This window comes from Oncorhynchus tshawytscha, linkage group LG08 (assembly GCF_018296145.1).
Source record: "Oncorhynchus tshawytscha isolate Ot180627B linkage group LG08, Otsh_v2.0, whole genome shotgun sequence".
Lineage (NCBI taxonomy): Eukaryota > Metazoa > Chordata > Actinopteri > Salmoniformes > Salmonidae > Oncorhynchus > Oncorhynchus tshawytscha.
This window is the reverse complement of record NC_056436.1, coordinates 84,718,997-84,735,788: the sequence shown is the minus strand read 5'-3', so window position 1 is coordinate 84,735,788 and position 16,792 is coordinate 84,718,997. Positions and strand designations below refer to the sequence as shown.

The 16,792-nt window shown below is 44.5% G+C and overlaps 1 protein-coding gene across 1 annotated transcript; it reads right to left on the bottom strand.

Moving 5' to 3' along the window:
- Positions 1 to 12,509: 12,509 nt before the first annotated feature.
- On the bottom strand, positions 12,510 to 13,211 carry LOC121847035 (keratin-associated protein 16-1-like). The gene has a single exon (XM_042326333.1). The coding sequence runs from the start codon at positions 13,209 to 13,211 to the stop codon at positions 12,510 to 12,512; it is 702 nt and encodes a 233-aa protein (XP_042182267.1).
- Positions 13,212 to 16,792: the final 3,581 nt, after the last annotated feature.

Genomic DNA, 16,792 nt, shown 5'->3' with positions numbered 1-16,792 from the left:
ATGTTTACAGTCCAAATGAATGCACAATGACAGGGTTTTAATGAAACGACTGACTGTGTTACTAGTGTGACCAGTTCGGAGTTTTCTACTAAGAGTTGTGAAAATGTACCACAAGAGAAAGTGTTTATTGCAACCAAGTTAGTAAAATGTATTTTATCTCCTTTTAATGCATTATAAAGCACCTCATATGATGTACTAACTCATCAGAAACATCTGCAATGTCTACATAAACAACTCAAACCGGTGTGAACCAATCACTTCCTCCTACCCAAGGCTGTTTGTCTGACGTCCTGCCTGTACTTTGACATGCCACGCTTACAGCAGACCTGTAGCATTGCCATAATTGTTTTGGCTCAGAGGAGGGCTAATTTCCATGACAAACAGTCTTAAGGCTCTCAGAAGCCTTTGACTAAGGTGCCAGTATGCTCAGGAAAACAATGTAATTACAACGTAAAACAGAGCTGCTTGTTAGTAATAGACCAACCACTCACTGTGACGGCCACTTTTGTTCTAGCTATTATAGTTGAAGCTCAGCTAAATTAAATCTCCCTACCATCATATGTAAGCCGATATGACACCATTGTCAAAGAAATGTGCAAATCAACTTGATTGGAGGTACACAACACCCTCCCCACCTCTTGTCACTCTCCGTCCAACTGTCGCCGAGAACCATTATATGGGATTTTTGACAGGGTCGTTAGCATCAGAGTCGTCAGACAATTTTTTTGCTCAAACTTAGCTCAAATTCTAGATGCCGGATTTAAACAAGACTACAGAGTTCATAAGGCGGCCATTAGACTTAAGATCCATTTGGACTGAATACGTTTGTAGGTGCAACAGTTTTGATTAAATTCACAATTTACCGCTCTCACGTGCACGTTTCTGCCCAGTAAACACCAACGACGTGCTACCTTTTTGTAGCATTTCTGACAATGCTCAGATCTTTTCAGCAGAATATCAGAGTTCTTAAACCGGGTGCTACTTGGCTGCTATTTTAGCCAGTTAAGTATACCAACTTTTGGGAAAAAATAACACGCCGCTAATTTATAATTTATGCACACCCCAGAAACCACACATTGCTGTTAGAAGATCCAGAGCAAATTATATCCCTTACTGTTATGCATTAATTCAGTCTGCTAATCCAAATGTGAGCCAACTGATCAACACAGTTTCGAGTTACTTTTCAACGTTTTCCCGAAAACGTGAAGTCGCCATCCACAAGTAAAAAGTGTCAGGGTTGCACACAAAGCATCCAGGTAAACAACAACAACATCATAATGATCACTGCTCGCTTGCGAGACCTGTTTGCAGTCAAAAGAAAATTCCATGCTTGCTCATTTTCATAGCTACGTGATAAAATGAAACTATTTTCAACAAATCAACTGTTTAAGACAATTACATAAAACATTTTTTTTAAAATCCTGATCAAGAGAAATAAACATTCAATGTGTCCTGAGTGAATGAACAAAAACATTTTGGAATTGAATGTTTGTTGACATCTCCAGACAGTCCCAATGAAATAGAGTGTTAGGTTGACATATCTTTATAACATGGCTGGTAGAGTAATGGTTAGCGGCACCACCCTGGGATTTGAAGGTCCTGGGTTTGTTTACTGGAGGGGATATTTTGACCTTTTGACCTTTTTTACCATTCTCTTTTTGTGTATAGTTTTTGACAGCCCCTCCCTTTCTCGACACACACGCGCACACACACACACACACACACACACGCACACACACACGCACACACACACACACACACACACACACACACACACACACACACACACACACACACACACACACACACACACACACACACACACACACACACACAGTGTATGCTTATTTTCATTTATTAGTTGTCTCTTAAAAGAGATCGGGGGGGGGCAGTTTACACCATTTTGCCTTAAATGGGCTTCTGGTTTTTCCCTTCCCGTTAGAAAATCAGCTGTTAATAATAAATAAATACTATTTACTATTGGACTTGTCTATTTTGTGAGTAAAATAGCTACTAACGGTGCAGCTTTATGAAGGCTAATTTATTGCTAGCATGACGTTGCTTCACATTACAGGGAGAATCTTTCCTCACGAACCATTCCCACAGGCTATCATTAGCATACGGCCAATCAGGATACAATATGCAAATAACATCACATCTCCCCCTTTCAGAGAACTAAGGGTACAAGGGCCTCCCTCTCAACAGACCTCAAGAGATTATTCTGCCTTTATGGTGGTAGGTGTGTAGCAGATACAGCCGCGATGACCTTGTGTGTTGGTGTTGACCCGGTGTGTCGGAACGGTGAAGACACTTGAATCTTCTCCTGCTTTAGCGTTGTTATGCTCAGGTTCATCCATATGGATGAGGTCATGTCTGTTCCTGCGGACGGACCCATGGGGGAACGTCAACCATAGAGGATCGTGGTGCTGCTGTTTCCCTCCTCGGCATTGTTTCCTGTGACTTTTGAGTCAATTCACCCACACCTGTTTTCCAAGTCGGAGTCTGCTGAGGTCGCTGACTCTGTGGCGCTCGTTGCTGATCCTCACTCTTTCTATCCTTTTCCCATGAGCTGATCGCTGCTTTGTTTGTGATTGATGGGTCTAGCAGTGACAAGGGAAAATCCATACTTGGCAGCAAAGTCAGAAAGGGGTCTTCTGGGGGAACTGAGATCCGTTATCCATAACCATTGCCTCAGGGTACCACATGGAGGGCACAAAAAAAGGACTTTCAGATGGATTACAACATCTGCAGACATTTGTTAGTGACAGGTTTGTAATTTATACATACATTGAGAAGTAGTCCACTACTAGCAGAGTGAACAAGTCCGCTTCCAGTCTTTGCTAGGGTTTTCTTTCTCTGGAAGTTGTGATGGTATGAGTGGTCCTGTGTGGTTGGTGCAGCCTTTGATGCATAGCCTGCAGTTTTAAGCACAAATTGGTCCTGTTGTTGGCTGCGACCAGGCCACCACGCAACCAGTTGTGGGTGTTGGTTGCAACATCGTTTCAGTGACTGGCTCAGTATCAAGCTAATGTTGGACAGCGCTAGCTTATTCTTCAAAACGTATTGCGAAAGTAACTTGTCACCTAGCTAGCTTTATTGAGGAAGCGTTTGGTATTCAGAATTGAATGTGTAAAATTGCATCAGTCATAATTGCAGATCTTATTTTTGGAGACATCCAATCATTGGCCTACACCAGTGTTCACCAACCGGTTTATTGTGATCAACTTGTCCATCTCCCAGGCATTACTAGGCAATCGCCAAACATTTCTGTAAAAAAAACTAATGATAAAGCCTTGTGTTCCTATTTTTTTTTGTTGGTGGTAGGTGCAGCCAATGCAGCCAACAGTTTGCGCCAGTTAGGCCATTTCATGTGTCTGAAGGTACAAGCTCTGCCTTCCCGGTTGGCCTGGAGAGGAAATCAAGTGCGCTACGCCACCGCTGGCCAATCAGATTGTTCAGATGACCGAGTGTGCAGTAACGTAGCAGGCATAAAAGAAAACTACGATAAAATTGATACTGTGAGATTTCAAAACGTTTAAAACCATGACTAGAGATAGACTATAAATAAATACAGCAAAGAGCTGCTGTTTGTATGAAGTGTGTATGGTTCGGTTATAGTCACAGCCACAGGACAGAGGAGCCTCTTAAAGAAGAAGTTACAGGTCTGTGAGAGCCAGAAATCTTGCTTGTTTGTAGGTGACCAAATACTTATTTTACACCATAATTTGCAAATAAATTCATTAAAAATCCTACAATGTGATTTTCTTGAAGTGTACCTATGATGAAAATGTACATGCCTCTCTCATCTTTTTAAGTGGGAGAATTGCACAATTGGTGGCTGACTAAATACTTTTTTGGCCCACTGTATGTGCGTAGTGAATTCATGTTTAAGTTCTTACTCAGCACTGTCAACACTTTGTATTCAACACTTTTATAACCCATAAAATGCTCATTGTTCCTATTTCCACTCAGCGCTACAACAAGCACTGCAGCAGTAATGAACGAGTAGGAAAGTGTATCTGTAGGCTTGCGTTGTTATTATTATTAGCGACTTGGGTGGTTTTTAATATTGAGGTAATATTTCACTTTCTCTGTTCATAGGAGTAACAACCTGAATTTGTGCATGAGGCAGAAATAATGCGATCCGACTCGAGTTTCGCCATCAGCTTGAAGACGGTGTCCCTTTTGGGTCAGTGTCAGTGGAGGAAAGCGAGAGCGGAGGGATGTTGAGTGATGGACCCTGAGTCTGCTGCTCTGTCCCTCTGCTGAGACTGACCTGCAGTCTGCTGCTCTCTCCTTCCGCTGAGACTGACCCTCAGTCTGCTGCTCTCTCCCTCTGCTGAGACTGACCCTCAGTCTGCTGCTCTCTCCCTCTCCTTCCGCTGAGACTGACCCTCAGTCTGCTGCTCTCTCCCTCTGCTGAGACTGACCCTCAGTCTGCTGCTCTCTCCCTCTGCTGAGACTGACCCTCAGTCTGCTGCTCTCTCCTTCCGCTGAGACTGACCATCAGATGCAGCCACCACCAGCCCAGTAAAATAAAAAGCTGTGTGCTCACTCAGCTGTCCCTCACAAGTAATACAACAATGGATCTATTACTGGGGTGATCATATAGCCTACCTCAAATTTTGAAATATAATTGAAAGAAAATGTCCCGAACAACAATGCATTGGCTGGTAAATTCAAACAAAGCCAGTATACGGTGATAATGTATTGGGCCTATAGCTTACTGCTCAAACCTCATTGCTACAGTACTGTTTTTAATTGGTTGTTGTTGCATAGGCTTACATTTTTGTTATGCAAAAAATGAAAATCAGAGCTGTAGATCCCAGGCATGCATTTTTGCCTCAGGAAGTGATCTTGACTCAGAAAAAAGCTTGGTGACCTATGACCTACACATTTCCAAAATGCCAACTCACACAGCTATCCATACATAGATTTGAATATTTTATTATTATTATTATTATTATTATTATTATATATCAAACTAACTAATTATTTTCAGTTCTATTTTCTTCAGATTCAGGTCAGGCAGCAAGAGACGAGACAGAGAAGCTCTAATTCTTCTGTTTATTCAATACTTTTGATCTGAACGCCTCAGTCTGTTTAGTCTTGACAAGAATGACTTGTACCACCTTTTCTTTGGGACTGGATCACTCCACATTGCAGGGCCTTCAGACATATATACACTTGGCCATATCGTTTGCATGCTTGTCACAAACCAGTCCGACCGTTTCCTCTTCAAAGTATCTTTCTTGGCCTGCTATCATCAGCTCCCCCAACCAATTTGTCATTCTAAGCCTGGCCTTACTGCTGCCAGCTCTGGGATGATGGCAGCGCAGCTTCTCTGATCCAGGCAGTGACTAGGGACAAAGCCAAGTGTTACAGAGCTACACTGGGACAGAAGCTCTTCAGTCACTTCCTGATCCACGGTTCCAAGGGCAGAGCAGAACTGGTTATGGAACACTTCTCATTTGTTGCAGAGTGGAAGCTCATCTCATCCACTCACTGTATGTGCTGTATGTGTGTGTGTGTGTGTGTGTGTGTGTGTGTGTGTGTGTGTGTGTGTGTGTTAGACACAGATACAATTATCAGAGAATGAGGCTAAGCCACTTTTCTTCTGCAATTATTGTGTTGACTTTGGAGGTCTGTACATAAAATGTCATTTTCAAGTTGCCATCTCTTCTTACAAATGTTTCTCGTAGGGACAATACGGAAACACAGAACGGCTTTTTATCACGTCATTATGTATTGCATTTCACCAATCCGTTAATTCCATGGCTTGAATATTATGATGCTGCTGTGCTTTTAAAGCTTATCTGAAACGGTGGCACAGTTCACTTTCAGCAGTTTGCTTTACTTTAAAGAGCCTTTAAAGTCTTAAAGAGAATATTGAAGAAATTTACAGCTACTTCTGAGGCCAAGAAGACTAAACACTACAGTCCATGAAAGACTAGAGCATCATAAAACAAAATAAGATAATTACTGTGTTTAACGTTGTTGTTATCGTGAAACACAAACATACTAAGGTGATAAAGTATTTGCTTTGTCAAAAGAAGTGCACTAGACAGTTGTTGTGTGGACTGAGGTAGGGGCCGCCTGAAAGGCATACCTAGCCTTTTAACAGTGAGGAACACACGGATGTCACAAACAAGACATCAAGAGAAACAGCCAGCTGGTCCCTAACCTTCAGTCGGTCTGTGTCCCATATGTAGTACAAGTACTACACAGCACAAAAACATCCTGTGGCGTTCTGAACATTAGCATCGAATCGCCCCATGCGATATGAAACTTTTCAGGGAAGTCAGGACCCAATATAGACAGTCAGTTAGGAAAGGTAAGGATGGCTTTTTCAAACAGAAATTTTCATCCTGTAGCACTAACTCCAAAGGGTTCTGGGACAATGCACAGTCCATGGAGAATAAGAGCATCTCCTCCCAGCTGCCCACTGCTCTGAGGCTAGGAAACACTGTCACCACTGATAAATCTACGATAATCGATAATTACAGTAAGCATTTTTCTATGGCTGGCCATGCTTTCCACCTGGATACCCCAACCCCGGCCAACCGCTCTGCACCCCCCGCAGCAACTTGCTTCTCATCCAGACAGCTGATGTTCTGAAAGAGCTGCAAAATCTGGATCCCTACAAATCAGCCGGGCTAGACAATCTGGACCCTCTCTTTCTAAAATGATCTGCTGAAATTGTTGTGACCCCTATTGCTAGCCTGTTCAACCTCTCTTTCGTATCGTCTGAGATCCCCAAAGATTGGAAAGCTGCACTATACAGTTGCACTATACAGTTAAATAGCACACCCAACTACCTCATCCCCATATTGTATTTATCTGAGATCCCCAAAGATTGGAAAGCTGCCACGGTCTTCAAAGGGGGAGACACTCTATACCCAATATGTTACAGACCTATATCCATCCTGCCCTGCCTTTCTAAAGTCTTTGAAAGCCAAGTTAACAAACAGATCACCGACCATTTCAAATCCCACCGTACCTTCTCCACTATGCAATCTGGTTTCCGAACTGGTCATGGGTGCACCTCAGCCACGCTCAAGGTCCTAAACGATATCATAACCGCCATCGGTAAAAGACAGTACTGTGCAGCCGTCTTCATCACCCTGGCCAAGGCTTTTGGCTCTGTCAATCATCGCATTCTTATCGACAGATTCAATGTCCTTGGTTTCTCTAATGATTGCTTCACCTGGTTCACCAACTACTTATCAGACAGAGTTCAGTATCTCAAATCAGAGGGCCCGTTGGCCGGACCTCTGGAAGTCTCTATGGGGGTGCCACAGGGTTTAAATCTCGGGCCTACTCTTTTCTCTGTATGTATCAATGATGTCAGTCTTGCTGCTGGTGATTTTCTGATCCCCGTATATTCAGACGACACCATTCTGTATACATCTGGCACCTCTTTGGACACTGTGTTAACAAACCTCCAAACGAGCTTCAAAGCCATACAACACTCCTTCTGTGGCCTCCAACTGCTTTTAAATGCTAGTAAAACTAAATGCATGCTCTTCAACCGATTGTTGCCTGCACACGCCCGCCCGACTAGCATCACTACTCTGGACGGTTCTGAGTTAGAATATGTGGACAACTACAAATACCTAGGTGTCTGGTTAGACTGTAAACTCTCCTTCCAGACTCATAATAACCATCTCCAATCCAAAATTAAATCTAGAATTGGCATCCAATTTCGCAACAAAGCCTCCTTCACTCATGCCTCCTTCACTCACACTCACCCACGTAAAACTGGCTATCCTACCGATACTTGACTTCGGCAATGTCATTTACAAAATAGCCCCCAACACTCTACTCAGCAAACTGCATGTAGTCTATCACAGCGCCATCCGCTTTGTCACCAAAGCCCCATATACTACCCACCACTGCAACCTGTATGCTCTCGTTGGCTGGCCCTCGCTTCATACTCGTCGCCAAACCCACTGGCTCCAGGTCATCTATAAGTTTACTAGATAAAGTCCCCCCTTATCTCAGCTCGCTGGTCACCATAGCAACACCCACCCGTAGCACGCACTCCAGCAGGTATATTTCACTGGTCATCCCCAAAGCCAACACTTCCTTTGGCCACCTTTCCTTCCAGTTCTCTGCTGCCAATGACTGGAACGAATTGCAAAAATCACTGAAGCTGGAGACTTAAATCTCCCTCACTAGCTTTAAGCACCAGCTGTCGGAGCATCTTACCGATCAATGTACCTGTACTCAGCCATCTGTAAATAGCCCACCCAACTACCTCATCCCCATATTGTATTTATCCTCTGTCTCTTTTGCACCCCGGTATCTCTACTTGCACATCATCATCTGCACATCTATCACTCCAGTGTTAATGCTAAATTGTAGTTGTTTTGCCTCTATGGCCTATTTATTGCCTTTACCTCCCTAATCTTCTACATTTGCACATACTGTACATAGATTTTTATATTGTGTTATGGACTGTATGTTTGTTTATGTATAACTCTTTGTTGTTGTTTTTGCCACACTGCTTTGCTTTATCTTGGCCAGGTCGCAACTGGCTTACCTGGTTAAATAAAGATGAAGTAAAAACATATGTATATTTTTTTTAAACTCGTGTTTTCTATGGATGTCGACAGTGTCTGTACAAGTGAAACTGATTGAATCCTTCCAGACTCATTCACAATCACACACTACAGTAGGGCCTTCTAAATCACGGTTAGCAAGATAAAAGACTGGCGCCATTTAACAGCAATATAACAAGGGGGGAACCTTTCGCTTCAACAGACGGTCACTTCAAGGCTCAGTACTGAAACAAATGAGTAGGTATATTTTCAGAAATGTGGTGACGGGGGGTCTAGTCTGGCCTGTAAGGATACATAGATTGGCTCTCTTTGAAATTGGGAATGCATTAGTCATGCTTTAATTAATCCCAAACAGAATTCAAGAGGCTGCACATCAAAATGCAAAGGTCTAAAAGGTCTCTTTCCAGGGTCTCCAGTCTCTTTCCAGTCTCTTTCCATTCTCTCCAGTCTTTCCAGTCTCTTTCCAGTCTTTCCAGTCTCTTTTCAGTCTTTCCAGTCTCTGTCCAGTCTCTCCAGTCTTTCCAGTCTCTTTCCAGTCTCTCCAGTCTCTCCAGTCTCTTTCCAGTCTCTCCAGTCTTTCCAGTCTCTTTCCAGTCTTTCCAATCTCTGTCCAGTCTCTTTCCAGTCTCTCCAGTCTTTCCAGTCTTTCCAGTCTCTGTCCAGTCTCTTTCCAGTCTCTGTCCAGTCTCTTTCCAGTCTCTCCAGTCTTTCCAGTCTCTTTCCAGTCTCTTTCCAGTCTCTTTCCAGTCTCTTTCCAGTCTCTGTCCAGTCTCTGTCCAGTCTCTCCAGTCTCTTTCCAGTCTCTCCAGTCTCTCTAGTCTCTTTCCAGTCTCTCCAGTCTCTCTAGTCTCTTTCCAGTCTCTCCAGTCTCTCTAGTCTCTCCAGTCTCTCTAGTCTCTCCAGTCTCTCTAGTCTCTCCAGTCTCTCTAGTCTCTCCAGTCTCTCTAGTCTTTCCAGTCTCAAAGGGAAGGAGGCAGCATTGCATCAGTAGAACCGACCCGCTGGCCTGTAATTTGGTGAACAGATGATCATTACCATACACACATATTTGCCCATTTCACTTCCAAGTTAGACTCCTCCTCTTGTTCCTTGAATTGAAACTCACACATTTTCTACCTGTCCAAATCCTACCAGATGTGTTGAGTCACAACTCTGATTTCATAAGAAGTCTCAGGCTAATAATATTAAGAATAGTACTGGGAAACATTTGAAGGTTGTCCCTTTTTTTGTGTGTGTGTGTGTCAAAGCAACCTCTGAAAGGAAAACGTGCAAATGTTTTTGTTTTTTTTGCAAACAGCCAAAATGTTCAAATACAATGTCATCTCAACATACAAATACACAAATCCAGTGAGCAAATCTTAATCAATAGGGACTGGAGTTGTTCCACAAAACCTGTACCTTTCAGGTGTGTTATAAGGATAACGCTGTAATGACCTTGATTTGAACTGCATCCCTGGTGACAATCAGTCCCATTCCAGCAGCATGCTTCAGTAATCAACTCCGCTGAGCGTGATGATGGACGTCAAATATACCCAACTCCCACACCGTATACCCTATATAGTGTAATACTTTTGACCGGAGCCCAAAGTAGTGCACTATATATGGAATAGGCTGCCATTTTGGATGTAGACATAGAAACATCACTCACACCGGAAGAGATGGAGGGGACCTTATGCACCACTTGGCTAGATGAAGAGATGGAGGGGACCTTATACACCGCTTGGCTAGATGAAGAGATGGAGGGGACCTTATGCACCACTTGGCTAGATGAAGAGATGGAGGAGACCTTATGCACCACTTGGCTAGATGAAGAGATGGAGGGGACCTTATGCACCACTTGGCTAGATGAAGAGATGGAGGGGACCTTATGCACCACTTGGCTAGATGAAGAGATGGAGGGGACCTTATGCACCACTTGGCTAGATGACACGTAGAGGAAGGGAATACTTTGAGTTACAGAGATAGCCATGGGTTAGGGCCAGCAATGGACTAGAACAAGTGACTCAACTCTATTCTTTGTCCCAAATGGCAGCCTGTTCAAAAGTCAAAAGTAGTGCACTATATAGGGAATATGGTGCCATTTGGTCACTAGCATCTATTGCAACCTAACGGATTGGGACAAGGCTAAAGGAAGGCTTTATCTGTTAGGACACATACAGATACATTTATTTTGTAATTGTTATTAATGTAACCTTTTTTTAAACTAGGCAAGTCAGTTACGAACAAATTCTCATTTACAATGATGGCCTATTGACCTTTGAATGCTACAAAGGTCAATAGTGGCCTTGGGGCGAGAACATTTGATTTGGACCCGTAGTTGCAGACCGGTAACATATCTAAAAACTGTCAATCATATCAGTTCCTCAGTAGAATATCATTTGAAAAGGCACAGCAGTTTGACAGGTTATCATGAATCGCAAGTCTTGAGGAAAGTAAAAAATAAAAAGTGTTAGACTTTAGACCACACAACAATATGTTTTATATTGACACGTTCATCATCGCCAGCAGTAGAGCACTGTGGCAGCAGTAGAGCACTGTGGCAGCAGTAGAGCACTGTGGCAGCATAGCACTGTGGCAGCAGTAGAGCACAGTGGCAGCAGTAGAGCATTGTGGCAGCAGTAGAGCACAGTGGCAGCAGTAGAGCACTGTGGCAGCAGTAGCACGCACTGTGGTGGCAGCAGTAGAGCACAGTGGCAGCACTGTAGAGCACTGTGGCAGCAGTAGAGCACTGTGGCAGCAGTAGAGCAGAGCACAGTGGCAGCAGTAGAGCACCGTGGCAGCAGTAGAGCACTGTGGCAGCAGTAGAGCACAGTGGCAGCAGTAGAGCACTGTGGCAGCAGTAGAGCACTGTGGCAGCAATAGAGCACTGTGGCAGCAGTAGAGCACAGTGGCAGCAGTAGAGCACTGTGGCAGCAGTAGAGCACTGTGGCAGCAGTAGAGCACTGTGGCAGCATAGCACTGTGGCAGCAGTAGAGCACTGTGTGGCAGCAGTAGAGCACTGTGGCAGCATAGCACTGTGGCAGCACTGTGGCAGCGCACTGTGGCAGCAGTAGAGCACAGTGGCAGCAGTAGAGCACTGTGGCAGCAGTAGAGCACTGTGGCAGCAGTAGAGCACTGTGGCAGCATAGAGCACTGTGGCACTGTGGCAGCAGTAGAGCACTGTGGCAGCAGTAGAGCACTGTGGCAGCAGTAGAGCACTGTGGCAGCATAGCACAGTGGCAGCAGTAGAGCACAGTGGCAGCAGTAGAGCACTGTGGCAGCAGTAGAGCACTGTGGCAGCAGTAGAGCACTGTGGGCAGCACTGTAGAGCACTGTGGCAGCAGTAGAGCACTGGGGCAGCAGTAGAGCACAGTGGCAGCAGTAGAGCACTGTGGCACTGTGGCAGCAGTAGAGCACTGTGGCAGTAGCAGCACAGTGAGCAGCAGTAGAGCACTGTGGCAGCAGTAGAGCACTGTGGCAGCAGTAGAGCACTGTGGCAGCAGTAGAGCACTGTGGCAGCAGTAGAGCACTGTGGCAGCATAGAGCACTGTGGCAGCAGTAGAGCACTGTGGCAGCAGCATAGCACTGTGGCAGCAGTAGAGCACTGTGGCAGCAGTAGAGCACTGTGGCAGCAGTAGAGCACTGTGGCAGCATAGCACTGTGGCAGCAGTAGAGCACTGTGGCAGCAGTAGAGCACTGTGGCAGCATAGCACAGTGGCAGCAGTAGAGCACAGTGGCAGCAGTAGAGCACTGTGGCAGCAGTAGAGCACTGTTGCAGCAGTAGAGCACTGTGGCAGCAGTAGCACTGTGGCACTGTGGCAGCAGTAGAGCACAGTGGCAGCAGTAGAGCACTGTGGCAGCAGTAGAGCACTGTGGCAGCAGTAGAGCACTGTGGCAGCAGTAGAGCACTGGGTTAGCAGTAGCAGAGCAGCACAGTGGCATCTGTGGCAGCAGGGCACTGTGGCATCAGTAGAGCACTGTGGCAGCAGTAGAGCACTCTGGCAGCAGTAGAGCACTGTGGCAGCAGTAGAGCACTGGGGCAGCAGTAGAGCACTGTGGCAGCAGTAGAGCACTGTGGCAGCAGTAGAGCACAGTAGAGCACTGTGGCAGCAGTAGAGCACTGTGGCAGCAGTAGTGCACCGTGGCAGCAGTAGAGCACTGTGGCAGCAGTAGAGTACTGTGGCAGCAGTAGAGCACTGTGGCAGCAGTAGAGCACTGTGGCAGCAGTAGAGCACTGTGGCAGCAGTAGAGCACAGTGGCAGCAGTAGCACTGTGGCACAGTGGCAGCAGTAGAGCACTGTGGCAGCAGTAGAGCACTGTGGCAGCAGTAGAGCACTGTGGCAGCAGTAGAGCACTCTGGCACTGTGGCAGTAGAGCACTGTGGCACTCTGGCAGCAGTAGAGCACTGGCAGCAGTAGAGGGGCAGCAGTAGAGCACTGTGGCAGCAGTAGAGCACTGTGGCAGCAGTAGAGCACTGTGGCAGCAGTAGAGCACTGTGGCAGCAGTAGTGCACCGTGGCAGCAGTAGAGCACTGTGGCACTGTGGCAGTAGAGCACTGTGGCAGCAGTAGAGCACTGTGGCAGCAGTAGAGCACTGTGGCAGCAGTAGAGCACTGTGGCAGCAGTAGAGCACTGTGGCAGCAGTAGAGCACAGTGGCCGCACCAACATGTATTTAATATTAACAGGTTTGCCAGCAGCAGAGCACAGAGCACAGTGGCAGCAGTACCATGTCCTTGTAAGCACAGTTATACATTTGGTGTTTAATATCCCACACAACTTAGTTTGTATTTGGTGTAATTGTATCTTCAACGTAATACCAAATTGCCGTTGACCTTTGACATCTGAGGTCATAAATATTTGCTGTTCTATTTTTTTAATCCTCCACCCAAAAACAAAAATACTCCCTTTGTTCAGAAGCACTTCCCCCTGTCTTTGTAAGAGTTTTTATTATTATTACTATTACTATTGGGATATGAACAATAGACTTTGTAACATCCTGTTGTGATTTCCTTGTGTTAGGCAGCACCACTCTGTTTTTGAGACAAATCCTTAATCCTCACAAGATAATGACTATGTAATCCCGATTCCCAGATGAGGGCGTTGGTGAAAAGACGGTTCGTGGCCAACATAAATTCTATTGAAGACAAAAGACATGACGTCAAACTCATTAAAATACAGGACAATTAGAATAAAGAGAACATAAAGAAGACAGGTCCACTGACTGCCCAATCCTTAACACAATGAATAAATCACGTTATTTTATATCAAAAAATGTTTTATTTTTATTTTTATGTCTTCTGAATCTCATTTATGCAAGCCAAGCTTCACCTACGGTATTGTGCTTACACTCACCCCAGAACCTACACATACACCCACAGAAACATTCAGCACTTCTCTGTGCCAGGCTGAACTGGGTGGAAATGATTCATTTTCCTGAAATATTTCACAGCATAATTAATAGTGTTTTAATATTGAATTATAATAATAACGAATGCGTCGTCACGACGTGTGCAATGATCTTTCTCTTTATTTCACCACCAAATAAAATCGAGGAATATAGCTAATTGTTATTCAAATTATATTGAAATAGTGAGTTTAATCAGAGGGATGCATTAAAGCATCCCCAATGCATCATCTTCATGAATATGCGTTTTCTTGAGAAACAGTCTCAGAATCTTCTTCTCAGGATGACTTAAAAGTCAAAAGGACTGGTTCATGGTCATCACAGTCCTGTGATCCTCATCTCCCTTCCTGGAAACGTAAGAGAGTCAGAGCACAGCAGTGCTACTCCTTAAAACACACAAATACACACAAACACCAACAAAAGGACTGTGGTCTGACTAAAGAGTGCCTCTCTCCATCTTTCTCCCTTTCTCGATGACTCTATCTCTCACTCCACCTCTGTCTTTCTCTCTCTCTCCTGCTCTCCATGACTCCTCTGCCTCTCTCATATTCCCTCCCTTCCTCTCTCCCTATCTCCCTTGCTCTATCTCTGTGTGTGTGAGGTGACTGGATGCCCACCTCAGGCTACAGGCCATCCCTCCTACCACTTCAACCTTCAATCATGCAACCCCTGGGGGGGGGGCCCGAAAGGAATAAAGAGAACAAGCCATGCCCACCCTGGTGCCATTGTCTGAGATGAGGCAGGATCAGTGCCCTTGGCATGCAGTGGAGAGCTGGTGTATGTCTGAAGGGAAGGCAGGCTCGGGGTCCTTGGCAGGGAGTGGAGAGCTGGTGTATGTCTGAAGGGAAGGCAGGCTCAGGGCCCTTGGCAGGCAGTGGAGAGCTGGTGTACGGTACACTGGAGTACTCATTATGCCTCTGTAGGGACTGTACTCCAGGGCATCCAATGTGTTGCTGAGCAGCTCATTACGGAGCTCTGCTGCCACGCTGTGCAGCCCAGAAGCACGAGGAGCACCGGAGAGATAAGGAAGGGGAGGGCTGCCACATTACACTTAATCAGGAGACACCTGTAGACACCTGCACCTCTTTGCCTCTCGTCATCCGCCCTCCTCATCTTTATCCTCTTCCTCATCCTCAACCAATTGGTTGGTTTGGATGTGGTTTTCTACACCTTCTGGGACTGCATGCAAGGCTTGTGTTTTAATGAAGAAATAAGGAGCTACATTTAAACATATTGGATAATAGCAATTATGCAAATTATACTTATAGTGTGACATGTCCTCTAAACCTCCTGGTTAAGGAGGGAGATAACCAGAATGTGTCAATGTCCTATATATGTCCTATATATATATATATATATGTCCTATATATATATATATGTCCTATATATATATATATATATATATATTTTAACTAACCTGTGGGTTTATATGACTTGTTCCTCTTCTGGACCAAAAATCAGAGTTGTCTATGGATCGAAGAATGAAGACTTAACTAAGGCATCAGCACTGTGACGTGCATATACAGAGTGGATCAGGATAAACAGGTTGACACATCGTTGACACTGAATTATAGCAAATTAGGGTTAACTTCCATTATCGAGGGAAGAAGACATTGCTACCCTATTGCATCCTTAAAAAGCACGAGGACCGCCAAATTCCACAAACATAGGGAAGAGATTAAAACTCTATCACATTCTCAAACTGTATGTATAATGCCTAATTCTGCTGAATAATTACATTTAAAAAAAACATAACCTTATTAAGTTGACTTTGATTATAAAGTCATAACCCTGTCTTACTCTTAGATAGCTATTGTCACGCCCTGATCTTAGTATTTTGTGTTTTCTATATTTATTTGGTCAGGCCAGGGGGTGACATGGGTTTATTTTGTGGTGTGTTTATGTATGGGGTTTTTTCGTAGGTTTTGGGATTGTGGCTTAGTGGGGTGTTCTAGCAAAGTCTATGGCTGCCTGAGGAGGTTCTCAATCAGAGGCAGGTGATTCTCGTTGTCTCTGATTGGGAACCATATTTAGGCAGCCATATTCTTTGAGTGTTCGGTGGGTGATTGTTCCTGTCTCTGTGTTAGTTGTCACCAGATAGGCTGTAGAGGTTTTCACGGTCCGTTTGTTGTTTTTGTATTGTTCGTTTCATCATTCATTAAAGATGTATCGAATTAACCACGCTGCATTTGGGTCCGACTCTCTTTCAACGGAGGAAAACTGTAACAGCTATGGTAATAAACACAGTATACTGTGTATAACAGATTAATATTGTCATACAAATATGTCTCATCTATGCGCTTTTATTCCACAGATTAGATCCAACAAAGTTGGGCTATTTTAAACCATGCTCTGATAAGCCTGACTGTCAGAGTTCTGCAATGTAAACCACAACTAGATCCTTTGGAATAAGTTACAGTTTACCAGAACAGTCCTCATGTGTTTGACACTGGCAAAATCCTTTTCTCTTTTTTCCCCCGTTGAGTATATTGTACTGTCATGAAAAATAATAACCACGATATGTGCAAGGTTCGTCAAAACAAATCAAATGTCAAATTCAACAAAAGTAGAGATTACCTTGAAATGCTTACTTAAAAAACATTTCCCAATGACGCAGAGTAAAGAAATACGATAATAATAAGGCTATACACACTACAAGGAGGACCGGTATTGAGTCAATGTGCAGGAGTACGAGGTAGTTGAGGTACTGAGTCATTGTGCAGGGGTTCATGGTAGTTGAGGTACTGAGTCAATGTGCAGGGGTACGAGGTAGTTGAGGTACTGAGTCAATGTGCAGGGGTACAAGATAGTTGAGGAACTGAGTCAATGTGCAGGGGTTCATGGT

Bases quoted from the DNA above. Each gene is read 5' to 3' on its own strand.
- LOC121847035 (XM_042326333.1), bottom strand. From the start codon at position 13,211: ATGTTGGTGCGGCCACTGTGCTCTACTGCTGCCACAGTGCTCTACTGC.